General features: G+C 33.8%; 1 protein-coding gene across 1 annotated transcript in view; it reads left to right on the forward strand.

Moving 5' to 3' along the window:
- EPHA6 (EPH receptor A6) overlaps positions 1-22,824 on the forward strand; it is an 884,686-nt gene that overhangs the window by 786,645 nt on the left and 75,217 nt on the right. Inside the window, exon 13 of the mRNA XM_069471955.1 lies at positions 12,061-12,270. Coding sequence (XP_069328056.1) covers positions 12,061-12,270 — 210 coding nt within the window. The remainder of the gene's footprint in view (positions 1-12,060; positions 12,271-22,824) is intronic.

Below are 22,824 nucleotides of genomic sequence, written 5' to 3' on the forward strand. Positions count from 1 at the left end.
GAAAAAAAAAAAAAGTTGTTGGAATTTTGATAGAGATTATATTGAATTTATAGACCTTTTTGTGTAGTATTGACATAATAACAATGTTAAGTCTTCCAGCTTATGAATATGGATATCTTTTCATTTGTATATATCTTCTTTAATTTCTTTCAGTTATGTTTTGTAGTTTTCATTATACTAGTCTTTCACCTCTTTGGTTTCCTTTTGATACTATTAAAAAATGTAACTTTTCTTAGTTACTGTTTTAGGTTGTTCATTGTTATTGTACAGAAATACAATTTGTTTTGTGGTTGACATTGTATCCAGCTACTTTGCTGAATTCATTTATTAGTTCTAACATTTTTTTCATGAAATTTTTAGAGTTTTCTACACATAAGATAGTATCATCTGTGGACAGAGATAATTTTACTTTTTCCTCTCCAGTTTGGATACCTTTTCTTTCTTTTTCTTGCCTAATTGCTCTGGCTAGAACTTCCAGTACTATATTGAATAAAAATGGTGAAAGTGGTATCTTTGCCTTGTTCCTGATCTTAGAGAAAAAGATTTCACTCTTTCACTGTTGAAAATGATATTCACTGTGAGTTTTCTATATATAGCTTTTATTATGTCAAAGTAGTTTTTTTCTAGTCCTAGTTAGTTGAGTGTTTGTATCATAAAAGGGTGTTGAATTTTTTCAAATGCATTTGCTGTATCAGTCAAGATGATCATGTGTTTTGTTTTTCCATTCATTCTGCTAATATGCTGTGTTAAATTGATTAATTTTCATATTTGAGCCATTCTTGCAGTCCATGAATAAATTCCATTTGGTCCTGGTGTATAATCCTTTTAATATGCTGCTGAATTCAGTTTGCTAGTATTTTGTTGAGGACTTTTTTCATCAATATTTATAAGAGACATTGGTCTATAGTTTCCTTTGGTTGCAGTGTCTTTGTCTAGGTTTAGTATTGGAGCAATCCTGAGCTCATGAAATGAATCAAAGTATTCCTTCTCTTTAATTTTTTGGAAAAGTTTCAGAAGGATTGTTGTTACTTCTTTAAATGTTTGGTAGACTTCACCAATGAAGCCATCAAGTCCAGGGCTTTTATACACAATCAGGGAAAATGTGTGTTCTGTTGTCACATAGACTGTGCATGTCTGTTAACCTCATTGATTTGTTGTGTTGTTCAAGTCCTCTGTTTTTTTCACTTATCTCCTTTCTAGTTATTCCATCCATTTTTGAGAGTGGGATTTTAAATTCTCCAACTATTATTGCAGAACTATGTATTCTGTCTATTTCTTCCTTCAATTCTGTCAGTTTTTGCTTCATATATTTTGTTGGTCTATTATTAGTTTTGTGAATGTTCATAATTGTTGTATCATAAAATCAAGGGGGTTTAAATAGAAAAAAATTTAGGCAATGTATACAATGAAGGAGATAAAGAAGAGGAAATAAAGAAAATAAATTGTTAAAAAAAAATATCTCAGGAGATTGAAAGGTATAAAATCAAGGACCCTGGTGGAGGATTGACTTTGGATGGAAGAAGCCTCCACATCTTCCAAGATTAAAGGGACTGTGTGTTGTGGATCTAGATAAGTTTGTGAGGAACAAGCATGAATTGAAGGAAATGGTACCTGATGCTGTTACATTTCTACACAAAGTAGAAGTAGAGTTTATGTGGAACTTCGAGGACAAACCTCCATATTGAGGTGAATGTTTGGAATAATTGCCGAAGTTAAAAAGAAGAGTAGCTGATTCATTAAAATGCCGGACCATAAACAACAGGCTCTATACAAACACTCAACTCCCCAAATATAAGAGTGGAGATAATAGAGGCTATGGTCTATATAGCAGGTACAGTATTTGTCAAAAGTTCCCCCAGCTGAGTCTAATATGCAGACAAGTTGGAAAATCACTGAAATGTGGCCTTGTAGGCCATTATAATGACTTTGCCTTTTCTCTGGGTAATACAGGTATCCGTTGTAGGGTCAGGAACAGAGGCACAAGGTGATGATCTAACTACTGTATTTTAAAAGGATCACTCTGGTTGCTATATTGAGAAAAGACTGCAGTGAGGCACAAATGGATGCAGGGAAATTAGGAGTCTTTTGCAATAATAATCCAGGCAAGAGATGATGATGGCTTAGACAAAGATAGTTGTAGTGGGGTTGAATGGGAAATGGCCACATTCTGTAATGCATTTTGAAAATAGACCCAATAGGATTTGCTCACAGATTGGATAAAGTATGTAAAAGAGAAGATTCAAGGGCAACTGTAATGCACAAAAAAAGGTCAGTAATAGGCAATAATTTCTTCCTAAGGTTACTGTGATTATTATGGTATTACATGGCTAATAGACATAAAACCCCTAGAACAGTGTTTAGTGCGTAGTGAGATATCACTGATGTCATCTATTCTTATTATACTATATATCAGTAGATGTCACTAAGAATTTTTAAAGTGTCTGTTACTTCCTGGTCTATTGTTTCAGGTGGCTAAAAATAGTTTTAATTTTTACCATTTAAAAAAATCTAGATATAACTCAGGAATATGAGTATTTAAATAATACATATAAGTGCATATCAGCATTTCAAAAGAAATGTGAGCCATTTGAAGAGTTTCCTTGAGCAAATGCAAAGCAAATATTAATTTAAAAAATTAAAGGGATCTTTTAAATATTTATGTACTCAAATTATAAATCTGGTAAAGATGGCATTTTACCTTATGGTAGCCTATTTATTAATAATAAGAGCGTATTTTATTAGCACACTTTTCTTGTAAATTGTGTGTGCATGATCATATTTTTGCTCGGGTGGCATAAGAGTGAAATTAATCTACATCACTTTTATTTTCTTTTTGACAGTGAAAAAAATAAAATTGCATTCACCCACCAATAAATATTTTTAAAACAAAAACATAATTGAATCACATCTTAATTATATTTTTAACAAAAAATATATGAAACTTTATGCAGAATAATACTATTTACTGCACCTGTGTAAACTTAATGCTAAATACTATTGTGAAAATAATGTGACACTAAACATCCAAATATTTGAAAGCATGGTATGCTTAGAGCCAAATATATGGATAGCTGAACATTTATTTTTAGATTACGAGTAGAGCAACAACATCCAATAGCCTAAATTGATCTCTTTAAACATCTTAGTACTCTAATGTGAAGTGTCATTTTTATTACCTAGTATCATGAAACAGTATTTTATAATTCTCCTTAATTCCCCTGTTGCATATAGAACTTCAGGTTTATTTTTTAATTGTATATAATTTATAATTATCCTGATATATAGAGAAATTTTGGGCATTTTTCCTGAACTCATCTATAGTCACTCCTATCCCCACGTTTGGACTATACAGGACATTTTGAATTTACAGAACTGAATATTAAATCCAAAACTCATGGTTCTCAACCATGCATGAAAACCAGAATCATCATCCTAGAAAGATTTTACAAGATACATATGCAGACACAAGCAGATATATTCTGCAAATCTTCCCTGGGTAATTCTGATACGCTATAATGATGCTTTATCAAGATGATGGCACTCTGTGACAACCTGCCCCAAATGCCAGCCAAAACAACTTTAAATTTTCTTGACTTTATATAAATGCAGCACACAGTAGCTAGTATAGATTTGCCTTCGTACAAACCTAAGCAAAAAGTTAACCAAAAAAAAAAAAAAAAAAAAAAACAAATTCAGTAGTAAGCCTTAGAAGCTAAAGTTATATTATATTCAGATTCTTTTTAAGCTCTTAAAATGTAATTCTGAAATCCAACTGCCATGTTTCACAAATCCATATCTACTTGTTTTCTTCTTAAATTTTTTAAGTATCTTAGAAATGGTATTTTTAGTTTTCTTACAATTGAAATTTCTGATTCTACTCTTGGTGGCCTCTCTCTTCCATAACTAAAAACACAACTCTTCTTAGCTTAAGTTCCAAATCCATGATGACCACAAGAGAAAGAGCTTTAAATAATTTATTGGTTATTATTATAAGATTTTCAACTGGGGAAACCACAAGAACCAAGACGATTTTCAGTAAAAAGGAGATATTGACTCTTATTTATTCAATGGCTATTTTAAAACAAGAGTGATTTGGTCTTTTCAAACCTATAAATAACCCTAGCCATGTCTTTTTCAAATTCAAGAGCATTTTAAAAAGTCATAGCCTGGTCAACTTTTTGATGTAGAAATACATAAAAACTGAATTTTAACTTTAAACTTAAGTTATAGAAGTAATCCTCTAAGGAATGTTTTCTGAAAAGCCACTTATAAATCAATTGTTCAGAACTCAGAATGCATTTTCCTGTAAATATTTCTTTTAAAAATATTGCTTAAGTCCCCAGGTAGACCCACAAAAGCCTCTTTTACCATAGACTACAGCTATAAGATGAACTTCCAAAAGGGAAGAGGGCCAGGAGTTTCCCTCAAAAATGGGATAAGTGTGTTTCCTTCCCCTCTACATAACTTGCCCTGGGCAAAATTTTTTTAAAGACTGCTTTTCTATGTCATCTACCTCTTTCTTCATGTCCTCAAATATTCAGCTTTTATTGTTAGAAATCCCATATGGTAGCACATCTTTCCCATCCCCTCCTTCCCCTAGGCTAGGCCTTTTTTCACCTTTTAAATTCACCTGTAACCTGGACCCTCACCCCATCCTAATCTAAGCTCCCATCCTCTCATTGGCATAGGTCTTAGCTGGAGGTAAAGTTAGAGTAATTCATGCTAGTATGTGACTTACAAATAATATTCTAATTCTTCCAGATGATTTTGCATCTTTTACATACATATGTAAACCTACATAGAATTTTAAGAGCAGAATTTCAGGTAGGAAAACAAAAAGATGTGGAAACATGCAGACAGAGTGGGTGAGGATATTTTTAGACCAAGTAACAATCAGGAATCCAGAGGCTGGCTCCTCTCTGCTGTTGTGGCTCTTCATAGATGCTCGTCCTCTGTCTCTTATGAATCCCTTGTGTTTCTGACGTCTGGTTTTCTCAAAATGGCCTCTAGCAACACAAAAACAGGGAGACAAGAGACTTACAGTGTCTACTGTTTGTCTACCTCAGTCTTTTATAAATCATTTAGTAAGGTACATTTCCTGTATAGCCATTTTATAAAATGGTTAAGTCAAAGGTATGGAAGTAATACTTTTACAAGTCTTCAGCTAAGCCTTCTAATTTTGTCATTCTGTTTTGACATTCCATTTCCTACAACTTACAGTTAGTGAGCCAAAAAGTCTTTTGATATACATATGACCAAACTTTACTTTTGAGCTTAAACTTTCATTATCCGATAGTATTTATTGTATCAGGTTTGTGAGGAATCTGCAAAAGAAAATTTATTTATTATAGGTAACTAAGGTACTGCATTGTGATTTTGATCCTCTGTAAATTTTTGTTGAATGAGTGATGTGCAATTTTTATTAATTCTACTCAAGAATAGCAGCTTATCATCTACTGGGTATAGTATTGTTTATCACTCATATTTAACGTTTTTAGGATACAGAATCACTAGAATTATCTGCTTTATATAAAGAGTCTTTCACATTTTTCAGCAAGAAAGTTTGAGGACAGTGATTTATATTATGGTCCACAGATCTTTGATAGTCTCTAAGGCTATCTGGTTGGTGGGTCAACACCACTGATTTTCCAGTGAAGATCTAGAAAAAAATATAGAAGAAATATGTATAAGGTATTTAGCTCCCTTTTCCTTACTCTGCAGCAAAAATATAAGAATTTTGTAGTCATAATCAAAGAGTCTTCCTCTCAAAAGTAGAGATGGCTACAAGTGTAGTCAATACTTTGATACTTCTTCTTCACTCATGATCTTCACGAAGAATTTGCTATAGCAAATATAACTTTTCATGAGAAATACTTTAAGAAAAATATCTTACTACATACTAAATTTTGAAGAGCTTCACTCCTTTAGGAAAAAAATAAGTAAATTTGGTTCAGTTCCATCCAGTGAATATCTATTGAATAGCTACTGTGTGGCAGGCATGGTGCTAGGCCCTGGGATTACAAAGATGAACAAAACAAGGTATGCTCATTCCCCTAGATGAGGTTGTGTTCAAGCCAATGGGAGAGACAAACATATACATATACATACATGGTTTTAGCCAACGTTGATGTAGATAGTGTGCTTCGAGAGCAATAGAGAAAGAAATTTGGTCCAACTTGGCTTTGCCTATAAAATAGATCTCTGACCTGGTTCGAGCACCCCGTATCTCTATCCTATATTACTCTAATAGTTTCCAAAACGATCTTTCCTCTTCTATTCTCCATCTGCTAACCAGAGTATATCATTCCCCATTTAAAATTCTTCTCTAACTTCTCATTGTAGTTTGTATAGATTTCAAGCTCTTTATAATGGCTCCAGGGCCCTTCCTGATTTTGCTTCTGCCTAGCTTTCTAGTATCCCCAATACTCTGTCTCTCATTCAACAAGTTCCATGCTCATTGGTCTTCATTTCTTAAGCATGCCAAACTCTTCCTAACTTAAGCCATTTGTACATGCTGAGAGCTATTCTCAGGCTCCACAAAGTCATTCTCTTTTATATTACTCCATTTTATTTATTTTATAGTTCATCATTATTTAAGGTTATTTCATTTACTTTTTACCTATTTATTTTCTATTTCTCTATCTCCAATTAAATATAGGTACAACTGAAGGAGGCATCTTTCTGTTTTGCTTCCCATGTTGACCACTAGCAACTAGAGCAATATGTGGTCCATAGTAGATACTTGATGAGTGTGGTTTCAAAGAATGAACTTGGCAATTCATCAAGGACTTCCTAGGAGAGATAATACTTGTCATGAAAAACTCAGGTGACAAAAGACTAGAATGACATTCTTGGAAAAGGGAACTGCATAAGCAATGTACATTAGATGTAAAATGACATGTTATGGGGTGAAATGAACACAAAAAATTAGCAGAATAAGGATACGAGACTAAAGATATGAGCAAGGGTCAGGTCTTTGTATTCATGTTGAAGACACTGCATTTTATTCTGTCATTGAAGATCACTGAAGGGTTTTAAGCAAATCACAGTGTGAGATTTATGTTTTCATAGTATCTGAATATATATATATTTTTAAAAATCTCATTAGACAGTAATATGATGGTTTCAGGATAACATGGCTCTCAAATCCTACATTTGTCCTAAGCTTAGTCTAGCTACTTGTGCTCAGCCTAAGGTGAATGGACCACTGAGAGGCTTAAAGTGTCTATGGGATGCAACTCATGAGGCAATGCCTTGAAAACCACTGTGAAGAGTCCCTGTTACTGCAGAGACAATGTGACATGTGGTGACTGCTCAGATAGGGTGGATGCTGTGCTCTAGGTCTGAAAGAGGGTCTGATGGAGGTCTGCAGCTTTCAGAAATAGCGGGCATTATTATGTATAGCTTTCAGAAATCCCTTCCTTCCAATCAGGCTCACACTTTCTGTCAGTGAGGGGATAAACTCCATGTTTCTCAGCAATCAGGTTGAGAGAGCAAAGAGAAGGATGAAGACGAACTGAATTCTAGCTACTAAGCTCTGAGATGCAGTGTGTAAATATGCCACATTCACTCATTTTCATTTGGATCTGTCTTCCTGGGGAAAAAAAAACATGTGTCATAAAAAAAATTCATCGTTTCTTTTTGATTAATCTTCAGTAGGAAGCCCAAAGATTAAATCTCAGTGCTCTCACATTTTTCTCCTCCCCTCATAAACAATTCAATTCAACTTGAATTAATATTTATTGAGCTATGACACAATGCATGGCAATATGGTGGATGCTGTAATAGAAATGCAACGTAAAAGAGATAAAACCCATGTCCAAGCTTAAGGAAAGAAAACAATATGTTTTATACAAGACAATAGGAATAATATAGCAATAGCAACCAGTGCACTACACGACAGTATCAAAGGTTATTTAATTCAGTCACCATTTATTAGCCATCCAATGTATTCAAGGAAACTAATATGTAAACCAAACTTGAGGAGGCTATATTGACAAGAATGAGAAAAAAGGAATATAGATTTTGTTTGAAGAAGAGAGTTGCATCGTTTGTAGAGAAATAGATTTGTGCCACTTTATGTATGAATAAATATGGCTGTTCCTCTTGCCAGACATAAATGAATGAATCCTCATCTGTTGGTTTATCTTCAGCGTTCTTATTTATTTTTGGTTTATTGGTCTCAGAGGTCTTTAGATCTTGCTTTATTATGCCAAATTATGTTGCCCAAACTAACCCAGACTGAGGTCAAATTTTATCCAGTTCTTTTTCCAGCAACTCCTAACTAAGAATACAGGCTCTGGAATTAGATTGCCTAGATTCAAATCCTGACTCTACCACTTACTAGGTTATTAAATCTCTTTGTCCTTTAGTTTGACCACTTATGAGATGGAGATAATGACTACACTGACATAACATCATAAATGAGAGACCTGTAAAGAGCTTAGCCTGTCACTGGTTTGTATTGTTTAATGTATTTTAGCTATTTTTCTCTATAATCATGTGGCAGAAATTAAGAAATGCATTCCCAAAAGAATATATAACTATTTTTGGAGCTTTTCTTTCATAAAGCTTATGTTTTATATGCAGAAGATGGATGGATGAATGGATAGATGGATGGATGGATGATGGATAGATAGGTAGGTAGGTAGGTAGATGATTGATAGGGAGAGATAGATTTTCACAGGCTGGGTTCCCTGGGAAACACGATAGGAAAAGGAGAGTTTCATGCAGGAATTTTATTGGGAGAGTTCTCAAGATCAACTCCCTTATTCTCACAGATTCTAGAGTTTTGGGGGCTGATAGCTCTAAGCTGAGTCTTCAGGAAAAACCGTTGGCTGGAGAAAGCCACCTCACCCAAGGCCGTGACCCCTTTACAGGGGCAGCCTGAATCCAATGATTGATTGATGTGAGAGTAGAAGGGCCCAGTCCTTTTTCCTCAATTTGGGCCAACTCCAAAGGGTTATCTCAGCTACAGACTATCCATCCCATGGGATGGATGAAGGCCTTTGTAGTGAATGCACTGCACTTGAACTTCTCCTGCTGCCTAATCCTGCTTTCTTCTCTTCCTGACAGGTATCGTTCCTGAGAGTGTATAATCAAAGATCAATGTTTAATAAAATTAATAAGTTTTACTGCTTCACCATCATGTGGCAGAGAAGAATATGAGGATACTAGTACAGTTTGGTTTGATGCTACTACCCTGATTCCTATATCTGTTAAGCCTCCTGAAGTTTTACCCATCAGATTTTTATACAATTAGTACAAATATCAACCTGGTGAAAAAAGGCAGATACACATCTTAGTGCTATTATGAAAATAATTTTGACTCCATGGACCCCTGAAAAAGTCTTGGCCAAGTGAATTAGAAATAAATATACTACACTGTATAGTCCAATGGCAGAATATGGAGAAAGATTCTTTTCAGACATCAAAATCTCATTTTTTAGATTCTTTTCATACATAAGAATCTCATTTTTTTAATGATAGCACTTGTTGATATTAGAACCCTGATTACCATGTGGTTAATATGAAAGCAATTAATCCAAGTATCTTCAAATGTTGATGACAAAAATATCCAAAATAATTAATTAAAAATAACTTGCATAATATCCCAAAAGTAGAAGTAACCCAAATATCCATCAACTAATTGATGAATGTAAATAAAAGGAATAGAAACTTATGCAGCAATAAAAAGACTAAGATACTGATACATGCTACAATATGGGCAAACCTTAAAAACATCATACTAAGTGAAAGAATACAATCACGAAAGACCATATATTATATGATTCCATTTAAGAGATATACAAAATAGGAGAATCTATAGAGATAGAAAATAGATTAGTGGTGGCTTAGGATGGTGGGGGGATTGGGGAGCAGTGGGGAGTGACTGCTAGTGAGTATGGAGTTTCTTCTGTGAGTGATGAAAGTTCTAAAATTGATTTTGGTGATGGCTTTACAATTCTGTGAATACTCTAAAAACAATTGAATTGTATACTTTAAAAAGATGAATTTATGGTATATTAATTATATCTCAATAAAGCTGTTAAAAAGTAATTTGGTGCTTTGTGCTACCCTCAGAATAGATAGAAAATTAAATTTCAACCTAGTCTTAAGTAACTACTTCTCTTTATATATATAGGAGCTTATGTTGACAATTAATCTTTCAGGAAAGTGAGAGGAGAATTTTTTGACTCATGTTAACATTATAAAAACTGCATATAATAATAATGACAAGGATTTGTTAAATAATAACTGTTACTAAAATAAGTCAGAATCTGTGCCGTATATTTTATGTGTGCTTCTCCCTACAATTCTGAATTAGATGATTCTATTCCCATCTTGCGTATAAGGAAACTGAGGCACTCTTTAGTTTTCAGGGGGCCCATTAACGCTTCCTACTACTTAGAAATTCTGCTTGACTAGAACTTATGATACAAGGCAACTTTATTTTTGTATAGGTAAAAGAGAAACATTTTTAAATTTAGTGTAATTCATCCTAGGCCAAAAGAATTTATGTTTTCAATTCTACTCAAAGGTTGTGAGATTCCTAATAGAGGAGAGGTAGGTGAGTACATGATAGAAGATGTAGACTTCATCTAATAGCATACTGTCTAAAAAGATGGATTAGAAACATAAAGAGCTAATAACACCAAAGATTTTCTTTGCTAGGTTATCTTTTACACATTAATTATACAGAAGAGCTTGCTTAAATGGATACTCTTACTGTAAGAGTGCTTATTTTAGGAGAGTATCCTTTTCCTTACTCTGCACTTAAGTTAGGAGATATTATCACAGAGCTATCAGGGAGATAAGTTGATATAGTAAAAGAAAGTTTATTTCATTTGTAGTATAAGCTTATTCATTTACCTGAACAATGAATCATCATTGTATAGGAGACTATGTCACTATGACAGATACGGTCAGATCATCCCTGTGATTGAGTTTTGCTGTGGTTTGCAATCAGATGTGTGTTCATGAAAACTGCTTTAACTTGGAAAAATTTTAAGATACTCTTACTTGTGCTTCTCCTATACAGCAAAAGCTAATATACCCTATGGTCTCATATAGATATTCATTTTTAAAATCATTCATAAATAAATTTTGCCTGATATATACAAACAACTTGAGAATTTTTCTATAACTCCATTAAAGTCAACAATAACTAAATAGAACAATAAACATTATTTTCAAACTTAAGAATTTTTATTTTCATTTTTTTCTAATTTAAGGGATACTATTTGTATCTGGTCTCATTGGTGCATACATTTTGGACAGATGACAATTAGATTATTTTTTCTCTTTTTTAAAAAAACAAACATTATTTTAAAACCAAGGTGGAGGGAACAAGATGGGATTTACTACTATATACCAATATCGTGCCTTGCTCATTATTCATATTATTTAATTTAATATGCCCTAACCAAAAGCTAAAATAGTCTCATTTTCAGTCAGTTGCCACCAGCTTCTTTTGTATTTTCCCTATATAATAATTAAAAAAAAAGGAAAAATCTAGTTATTTTCTGTTTGCTTGTGTTTTTTCTTTCTCTTGCAGTTTCTTTAAACTTTTGCTTGTGCCATCATGTTTTCTTTCCCCTGAGTGACCTGGCCTGACTCCCATTTTTCACAGTGTCTCTAGTTACCACACAGGTTCCATCAATCCTAGGTTTTGCTGCCCTTCTGCCCGCCTGTACGGCTGGTTCAAAGCTCACAACTATGGAAAGTAGATTCTTTTTTCTTGGTAGCCTTCGCTCTTACTTCATTTGACTTTAGTTCCTTCCTATTACTTGAAGTTTTTGACATCATTTTTTCTGGCAGTTAATTTGGTTGCCTCCCTTCTGTCCTTTGTTCAGTTCTCCTTCATCATTTCCAGCTAGATTTTCCCTTCCCTTTGTACGTCAAATTCTTACATTTCTTTATGAACATAGTAAATGGTCATCAAACTTAATGCTTGTCTTCATTGGAGCCAGCAAATTAAATTTTAGGATCTTATTTAATACATACATGTACACACTGCATTAGAATAAATCAAATTAAACGACGGTGACTCTCTTGCAGAAACACGACGGCCACTTCACAGTCATCCAGTTGGTCGGCATGCTCCGCGGCATCGCGTCGGGCATGAAGTATCTTTCTGACATGGGTTACGTGCATCGGGACCTGGCGGCTCGGAATATATTGGTCAATAGCAACTTAGTATGCAAAGTTTCTGATTTTGGTCTCTCTCGAGTGCTGGAAGACGATCCAGAAGCTGCTTATACAACAACTGTAAGTTATATGCCCTTTCCCAATATAATTTGTTTACTTTTATTGTTTTTAATGTTATTAGAGTAATTCTGTTTTCATTTTCCCAGTGTTCTGCTTTCATTTATCATTTTGCTAATTTTACATCATTATTTAATTGGGAAGTATTTGCCTTATCTGAGTCCCTAGTTAAAAAAAATTTAAAACTTATATTTGACTGTTTTCTTTCTTTCATGTACTGGGACTTTAATATCACACTTGAGGTACATCTCATGACTGCCCTCACAACAAATTTGTCTTTGCCTGAAGAATTGTTGTTGCTTCAATAATTATTTCTGTTATATAGAGTTCAATAGACAAATAGTGCAATCCATTACTAACTCAGTGAGGAACCAGTGATTATGAAATGATTTGTTTTTCAAATGTTATGGAATGATCTGATCATACCTTAAAATGAACAGCATAGGTTTCTCTGGAGATATGTAAGTATACTCTATACCTTTTTCTAAATGATACTTGAGGAAAATGTGAGCAGGAATAAAAGTTTAAAACTTTAGAACAAAACTATCGTCTGTCAATTACATGATCTCAATTCATCACGTGAATAGTTTAAATATTTCTGAATGCTCTAAGCCAATTCATTTCATTGATCTCTTTGGTTATTGTTTTGAGAAATTCAATCTCAAAGTCTCTGTAGAGTTATCTTAAAACTATTATTTGTAAAATTATGTTCTGTTATTTTTTAAACAAAGTCTTACTATTGATTTATTTGACAATAGTTTCAATGAAAAAATAAGTCAGTAAAACTATTCAAGATGTTTTTATTCTGTTCCTTTTCTAACCTTACATATTATTTTGAAAGATGCAGCTCCATTATTTAGTTCCTTTTTATTTCATTTTCTATGAGATTTTCTGAAAATTTGCTGTATTCAATTACTCCAGAATAGATGAAGGTTTAATATTATGAATAGAATATTTTATGCCCTTACTCTATTTCCTTTGTAGAAATGCTCTATATTAATTCATCAATGATTTTTTCACAGTTTCTTCAATGAAGAAATATAGTTCTAAGGAAAATAATTTAATCTCTCATTGTCCATTAATAAAGTAGCAGTATCTATTGATCTTTTAATTTGACCAAGAAAACTTCATAAAAAGTCTATCAATTCTGAAAATAATTTGTTCATTTTAGAAAAAGCATTTTAACGCCATCTTTAATTGAAAAATATCATAACTATTTTTATTTTTGTCAAGGTCTTTATGTTCCTCTCTTTTATTTTTATAAATGTATAACTTAAAACAACTTTTGGAGTTATAGAACAATGCATATAAAATTTTTCTATTAAACATATTATTTCCAACAGTGGAGAATAGTGTTTAAAATTATTTTATATACTATAAATTATAACATTTATAAAAATTGCAACAAATACAATCTGCTAAAAGACTAAAATAGGAAATAACTACTAGACTCCTTGGCTGTAAGCCTATATAGATACACTTGAAATCCCTTATAAAATAATATTTTAACTGCCTTTTAAAATGGGAAGCTAGCAATCAAATTTAAGATAGTAATAAAATTGGCAGGTAACTTAAATTATTTTATATATATATATATATGTTTGTCAGATCAAATTTGACATCTAGACTCTAGGCATTTTCTGTCTTATATCATTATAGAGACTAAGAGGCCTAAAACAGGGCTATTTTAAATTTAGATCAGACTACAGGATTAAACAGCAAATTAGGTAACCAGAATATTAACACTCCAAAAAGTACCTGTGAAAAGCTACAGATTATATCTTGATTAAGAAATAAGTCTCTGAATTTAAGAGGTATCAATTAAATGGCACATAATGTAATCAAGTTATATTTTTTTAAAGTCTCAGAACTACCTTACTGATCTGAGGATTGACTTTATAATGAACATGGACATTCAAGACTTAAAATAGCAAAGTTCTTGCCTTCAAAGATGTTATGCTTTGACAGGGTAGACAAACTAATGCTTCCTTGCAATTGAGTGCATTAAGCAATGTCATTGAGGTTGGAAGAAGGCTTCACAAAAAGACAAAATGTGAGCCAGGTCTTAGAAGATTTCATTAGGCAGACAGTTGGAGGAAAGGTAGTCCAGACAGAGGAAAAAGAAAGAGAAAAGACATGGAAATGCAGAGAAGTAAATGGGCATCTTAATGGGAGTGTGGGGCCAAGAACAGTGGAGGGCCCAAGTTTCTTAGAAGTAATTGTGAAGGTACCTGAGTGGTACTCCAAGAAATTTGAGGGTTTTTTTAAATTTTCTTTAATAGCAACTGAAGACAGATATTGACTTATTTAAATAGGGGAATAACAAAAATAGAAGTATGTCTTAGAACAGCTGTCCCCGATCTTTTTGGCAACAGAGACTAGTTTGATGGAAAACAATTTTTCTACGGACGGTGGGTGGGGAGATATGAGAGTGTGGTTTGCGATGATTCAAGCACATTACATTTATTGAGCAGTCAAACCTCTCTGCTAGTGATAATCTGTATTTGCAGCCACTCCGAGCGCTACCATCACTGCCTCAGCTCCACCTCAGATCATCAGGCAATAGATTCTCATAAGAAGCATGCAACATAGATCCCTGGCATGCACAGTTTACGGTAGGGTTCACACTTCTATGAGAATCTAATGCTGCCACTGATCTGACAGGAGGCAGAGCTTATGTGGTGATATGGGAAATGGCTGTATATTCAGATGAAGCTTCACTGGCTAGCCTGTTGCTCACCTCCTGCTCTGTGGCCTGGTTCCTAACAGCCCACAGATTGGTACCAGTCCACAGCCTGGGGTTGGAGACTGCAGTGTTACAAGATGTTATTGATAATAATGTGAAGAAAGGAAGGAAGTATTGAAGGACAGGAAGACTTGGTAACAGGGATAGCAGTTAGGCATTATTGCTGTAGATTGGAAAGGCCACTTGGATTTAACTAGGCAGTGGTGGCTGGCATAAAGAGGAGGGGAAAGAATTAAAAATCACTGTGAACATATAGTTTATAATGTTTGATAACTAATTAGCTACAAATTGTAAGGAAGAAGGAGAATTTAAAGATGACACTAATATTTTTAGATTAAACAACTGGTTGAATGGAGATGCCATTAATCAAGACAGAGAATCCCTGTTAGAGATGGCCTGGCTAATGGCATTAGATAAAGCAAAACTATAACCAAAGTTCACAGATACTCTATCTCAGAGTCATCAAGATATGCTGAATGAGCATCAGCATGCCATTGACAATTTGTAGAAAACTTTTAGAGCTTTATATGAATGTACTCAGCCCCCAAATACTCTTTGTATTTCCTGGTAAAAGGGATGATATAGTTAGAAAACTTTACTGCCTAATGAAGCTATACCTCAACTCAAGCATACTCTGTATAATAAAATACATGGAAATAATGATCATTTACATGAAAATGATTCTTTGTTTTATAAAAGTATCTACATGAAAATAACTTTAAAGAGCAAGCTCCCTTGACATGTCTTTAAAAATATGACACAATTTTTAGAAGTTGTATCTATATGCAACTATCTTGGAACACATCTTATACCTTAGATGATTTTGATTTTGCTCTTGCTATGTGAATATAATTGCTGTTTCCTTGTTATTTGTAAATGTTTTTAAATTATGCATCAGCAAGGGTTTGGAGGAAAGAGAGCCTGTGAGGGTTTAAGAACAAGAAGACATCGTGGATAAAGGTTGAGTTTTTTGGCATACTTTTTTTTTTTTTGTAATCTTCAAAGGAAAAAAAATCTTTAGAACAGTGTGCTACATGGAAGCTATCCCTTTCTAATCAAAATAGGGGCAGAATAGATAGACATTTTTTGTTACGATGACTTTGCCAATTTAGGGAGCCACATATCACAACCAACAGCAATCAGAGCCGGTTAAAGAAGATAGGCTGGAAAGATAGAGTGAACAGAGTGAGCCCAGCACTGTCAATGGTACTGGACTGGCCCACATGTGCAGATAAGGAGAATGGCCATGAGAACCAGAGTGGCCAGACCAGAACAGATGTAACGAGAGAGATTACCCTCCAACAATGAGTGAGTCCTTTAAAGCCCTATTCAAAAGTCATGTACATGTAATATATGGCAGTGTTATCTACATTATAAAAAGCACTAAAGAGAAGGATGAGATTTACAACTAAATATAAGTAGAAATTCTAATATTTCTTCCTACAATTTGAGTGTTTTGTGTGCCCTGCTCTAGGGCTAAGACATATTCATTCATTGTGTACTTGACATAGTTTATTACAGAGGTGCCATATTTCAGGCCCTATTCTTTGGAGGGCCAATTGTGAAGCAGTTTCACTAGTTACCAATCCCAAGAGAAGATTTTCACTCTGTAGAGAATAGCAAAGATCAAAAGATCATCACTATGCTAAGCAGGAGTCCATACACTTATGCCCGCTGCATCTTGAGCCACTGTGTAGGTCCACCATGCATCAGTTACCTATTTGTCTGAATCCAGTAAGTCAGAATACACTCACACAAGTTATTTGAAGTAGGTTTGTTACTTACAGATAGTCCACAAGGGACAGAAGTCTTGGGTCCATTGTGAGTGCATCTCCCAAGGCTCAAGAAAGCTGCCCAGGGTGGATGAGTCTTGATGCACATGCCCTACTTTTCACCACAGCTGAGGGACTCTGCAAGACAGCCCAACCTGGGTTATATACCTGAGAGGCCACAGGACACACTGGACAAAGCTTTGGAGAACATCCTGCTTCCGGGGAGAGAGGAACAAAGCTTGGGCCATTCTGGGCAGTTCTACTCCCTAATTCAAGATGTGACATTCCTGAGAATGGACAGGAACAAAATCCAGGCATTTTAGACAGTTCCGCCCTATATAAGGGTATTACATTCCCAACATATTCTACAGTTCCTCTTGATAATTACAAGCAAGAAAGGGAGGAGAACTGAGTCTGTCCAAGACCACACAAAGAACTGTCCTGCGCCAATAACCAAAAATAACTAGGTTGTTGAGAAGAGATAAATGGCTACACAGGGACAGAACTAAGAATAACCAAATACAGCATATGATAAGACTCGCATATGTGCAAACACCAAGGGTGAACAATGCAGCATGACAGGGAACAACAGTAAGACAAGATTTTTCTGGTAAAGCATTTAAGCCCTGTGCTAACGTACATCAAGCCTTTGCAAAGAGAACTTAAGAGCTGGTAATGACATGAAAACCAAGAAATATACATTGTGGGTCAAAAATAGAAGGAAAAAAATAGGATCTAGATGAGAACTGAGGCCTTGCTTTTACAAGCTTACCAAGCACTTAGGAGAGACTGGTAAGTGATTATGACCCACATTTAGCAATGCATATATAATTAGTGTTATTTGGCTAAATTAATCTGCATAAAAGTTACTGACAGGATTGTTTTCATTGAATTACATGCTCTTCTGTCTGCTTATAATTCAGGTCCTAAGAAATCACTTCCTTTTCTTAACTGACACACATTCATGTGGACAACTGTTTTATAACCAGTTCCAGAGGAGGGACTGACTCTTTCATTTATACATTGCTAGGCAACCCAGTCTTAAACTTACATTGAAAATGCTAAGCCTTTTTGGTCTCAATTATGGAAATGAGATCCTGTTTACCTAAAAAGAATATTAAAAGATATATTATGGCTCACACTCATCTGTTTTAAGAGATAAGTTTTATTTAAAATATAATGGCAGTTAATGTTCAGATTTTTTAAAAATCATTATGAGTAAATTCTATCTTATATTTTAAAGATCAAAGCAAAATAGAAGAATCATTTTATTGCAATACCTGTTAAAAATTTTGTGAAGCCTTGATTTTAATTTTGAATTACATTCATTTTGTGTTATCCATGGCAAATTTTTTTTTTTCTTTGACAGCAGCAATTGCACATAAGTATTTTCTTTGTTGAAATACAGAGCCTCATTACTGACAACACATAATCTGCATAATTACAGTTCTGTTAACATCTTAATTCTATTTACTTTGCATTCATAGGACCTCTTCCAAGCTCCAACACTTAACCTCCCCTGTTCCACATAAAATATGAAAAAAGTCAAATCCCCTACCAGTCTAAGAAGGCATGGCCTATACCCAACATGGAGATAATTACAACAAATAATGAAGCAGCATTAAGGGGACATACTTAATGCATAAAACTAGGGGGAGATCTTCTTTTGCTTAATTAAAGCATTTATGAATTAGAGTGATTTTCCTGAAATGAACTTTTAAATCTTGAGACATATCCAGTTTCAAGAATATTTTTTAATACAAGTCAGATAAAAATTATTCTAGATCCTTTACTATTCTCTCTTTAAGTGTTTTAACACAAGTAATTGAGATTTGCCTGAAGATCATGTTTAACCTTTTAGGAAAACATACTCAGAATTTTCACTTGTTTTGTCTCTTTTAAATTAATGGCATAAAAAGTTATGCAATGAGAAAAAAAGTTTAACTCCTTTAACTAAAATTATACAATAATCAATACACTGAATAAAAGGACTTACACTGAGAAATGTTTCTGATTTCTTCGATGTTGAAGAATAAAACTTTATCCTTTGAAATCTTACCATGGGATTCTCTGTTGATCAAGTCATTGGTGTGGCTGGTATTGTGCTAAGATACAACATGCAATAAAATGTATATCTTACTCTAAGTCTACTCTAGTTCAACCAGGGCCAAGCTAAAGAATGACTTTAATTTTTGTTTGAGGCTTAGCCAAGCTAAAAATGGAGGGGGGGTTGACAGCTTTGGGTGCAAAGGCAGGCCCTTAGGAAGAAGACCATGAAACCTGCTAGTGTGCAAAAAGCTGCACAGCATAAATAGAATATAAGGACAGGCTCCTGTATAGAATTTGCTGAAAAATTCAAGTAAAGTAAATGGCAGTTTCTTTTAGGCAAACCTAAATTCAGCAGCATGAGTGTAAAGAAAAGAAGTGAGAAAAATAGCAATGTTATCAGAATGCTATAATGTGAAGATTTAAATAACTTCTTGTTCAGTAAAAGAGATCATGAATAAATAAACTTTGAAAGAGTAAAAAACAATAAAATCTAGGCTGGATGAACCAAATTCATCATAAAGAAAGGAGCTATGCCATTTAGGGAAAACAACAGAATGACTTTTCACCAGAAAAAAAAAGTTCTCACTGGACAGATAGTATGATCATAGTCAATCAAAATCAGTCAAATATGTAGATCATTATAATTAGATGAAGAGGAAGAAATCAATGGGCCAGTACTAGAATTTCCTAAATTTAAAGGGAAAAAAAGTACTCTTGAACAAGCAAGTTTTGATAGATTAATTCATGAAAAGTCTGACAGTTTTTATTTACCTTTTTCAATATAAACATTTTGCAAAAGAAATTCTAATGATTTTATGTATAAAAGGTATATTCTCAGAGTTAGTGGTCTCCACACCTTAAGTCTGTATGTCAGAAAGCAATATCCACAGCAGTGGAGATGAAAGAGCAACAAAGCTTAACAAACCAGAGAAAACGTGTGCTAAATGCAGAGTCTTCTCTAATAACTGTTCCAGGAATGAACACCGTATATACCAGCTGGAATCACAGGCTGAGAGACCCAAAATCCTAATGGTACTTGTCTGGGATGGTGGTATCAAAGGGCACTAAATGTCTATGAACTATATTACTTGGGTGAATTGAAAACAGCAGATCTTAAGCATAAGATGGAAATGGAAATCAATAAACACCAAAGGAAATTACTATCTACAGAATTATTTCCTGAAAAGCCCTCATCTCTGAAGCTTGGGAAACAATGGTTTCCCAATTACAGAGCTCTTTGTAGCAAAGCACCCAGAAAAGATTAACATACACAGGAAAAAATGACTGATAAAAAGCTCCATCAGAATTTGTGAAAATAGAGGGGTCCATCTGGCTCAGTCATACATACTATTAAGAAGTCAAGCCAAGCTTTGAAACAGCCTCTATCTTTTATTTGTACAAAGCCTGTACAAAAAGAAAGAAAGAAACCCTTCTTAAGTGTAATCCTTTTGTCTCTCCAATATGTATTTTTTTACAAAAGACCTTAGACCTCAGAAGGCATTATTTAATATAAGAGAACCCTGAAAAACTCTTTCTTTTCAGCACTCAAGATCTGGCAGATGACTTACAAGTAGTTGTTTTGTTTTGTTTCTGTCTAAGGTAATATTCCCTTTATATTTATGGAGAGCAAGAGATTTATCTTTTACGTTTTTGAAAGGTTTCCAACAGCTACAATAATACACTAACTACTTAATGGATGCTTAATTAATTACTGGTAATAAAACCAATAAGAAACAGGTAGAAAGAAAGTGATTGCAACTATAAGTACATTGTCTTCAGTGAAATTACATTTATTTCTTCTCTGATATCACTGATAATCACAACTCACCAAATAAAACAATCTTTAATATATTTTAAAGAGGTGAAAATTTTTCAATAGAAAGTAACAAATGTAGGAAATGTTAAAGCATTTACCACCATGGGTTAGGCTATTCACAAGCAGAGGAGAAAATTCACAAGCACAGGGGAAAATCTCTGAAAGCATTCTACCAAATGCTTTGAGCACAAAAAGATGCCTACAGCCTAGATAAAATCCAAGAAGGATGATTAATAAAATCATATATTTTAATACCTACAAACATCTGAAATGCATCCACTACTTTTAACTTAAATGCTGATCAATGAGAAATAATCAAATGCCAGTCACAGTTCTCAAGATGTTCGGCATACACACCCTGATGATTAACCAAGAATCACAGGAAATACCAAGAGCTATTTGTTTTTGTGTTAGCAACATCCAACACTGTTCAATTCAGAGTTACTCTCCCTGCTCCCAGTGATTTTAGAATAAACCCAGACTAAATTTACTTACTGGGAAAGATCAATCAGCAGATTTCTAGCAAGCAGAGAGTACAATGTCATTGGCTCATCTTGCTTGTGCAGAAAAAGACAAAATAAGACAATGTATGCAAACCTGCTGACTTTAGACCTAGAATTTCAAAGGTACCAACAAAGGAAATAAAGCAATTACTAATGTTTAATTACTAATTTCATCTCTAATGTCAAAAGGATGCTATATTCCTGTGACAAAAAAACTGGAAAGAAAAGTATAAGCAGTACTAGATAAATCACGTGTTTGAAACCTTCATAAGAACACTCATTACTGGCAGTATAAAGAGCTTCACAGCAATGGCAAATAAATTGAAAAATATTATCAGTTATTTATGCTGTTTGGGGCAGACAGACCCTTTTAGCTGCCTATCCACCCTCTCTTGTCATCTCTTTCTTGCTAATGAACTCTTGGAATTTGGATGTTTGTAATGAGTTCAGATCCAAGACATAAATAATGATTTATACATCAGTTATATTTATACCATTGTCTTTTGACACTTAAGTTTTACGCTTTGGTCACTTAATATAAGGGAAATCAAAAGAGAAACTTATGGGAAATTTTCTACTTGAAGTCTACCAGAAATAGGCTTGAGTGAAGAGCTTTCTAGTACTGTTTTTTTCACTTTCTTTATTGCCTTGAATATGGTCTTGGAAGGACATAAGGCTTGGAGCTGTGACAGCCCTCTTGCAGTTATGAACAATAAGCCTAAGGAAGCAAATTCAATGCTGCGGATGGCCAAGTAGAAGGACCAAAAGAGGCTGGCTCCCTGATGAAATTGTTGAGCTTCTTCATCAATACAGAAATCACTTACTCCTGTTTTTTATTTATAATTTCATTTAATGTCTCATTTGCTTAAGCCCCTGAGGGTTGGACATTATGACTCTGTAACTTGTATCTGAAGATATTCTGATACAGTAATCAACAAATAGGAAAATTTCCATATTAATAAATAATATATAGAGAAAAATAACAAAATGAAGAGTTTAAGTATCACCACAATCATACAAACTGACTACATTATCTAAGGAAACTATAAATATAATTAGCTTGAAGACCCAATAATCATAATTTACTCATTTAAAATGTATTTTGATATTATTAATAAATTGGGCAATGAAGACAAAAGTGCTTAGAGTCTCAACAAAATAAAAAATAGACAAGTGAGATTGCATCAAACTAAAATCTTCTGAACAACAAAGGAAACAATCAACAAAATAAAAAGGTAACCTGCAGAATAGGAAAAATATTTACAAATCATATATCCGATAAGGAGTTAATATCCAAAATATATAAAGAACTCATACAGTTCAATAGCAAAAATACAAATAATTGTAAGATCATTTAAAAATAAGCAAAGAACCTGAATATACATTTCTCAAAAGAAGACATACAAATGGCCAATAAATGTAAGAAAAGGCACTCAACATCAGTAATCATCAGGGAAATGCAAGTAAAACTACAATAAGATATCACCTCACACCTGTTAGAATTGCTGTTTTCAAAAAACCAAAAGATAACAAGTATTGGTAAGGATATAAGGAAAAGTGAACCCTTGCACACTGTATGTGGTAATATAAATTGGTACAGCTATTATGGAAAACAGTATGAAGATTTCTCAAAAAATTAAAAGCAGAGCTACCATATGATCTAGCAAGTCC

The sequence above is a fragment of the Eulemur rufifrons genome, chromosome 7, assembly GCF_041146395.1.
Source record: "Eulemur rufifrons isolate Redbay chromosome 7, OSU_ERuf_1, whole genome shotgun sequence".
NCBI classification, from domain to species: Eukaryota; Metazoa; Chordata; class Mammalia; order Primates; family Lemuridae; genus Eulemur; species Eulemur rufifrons.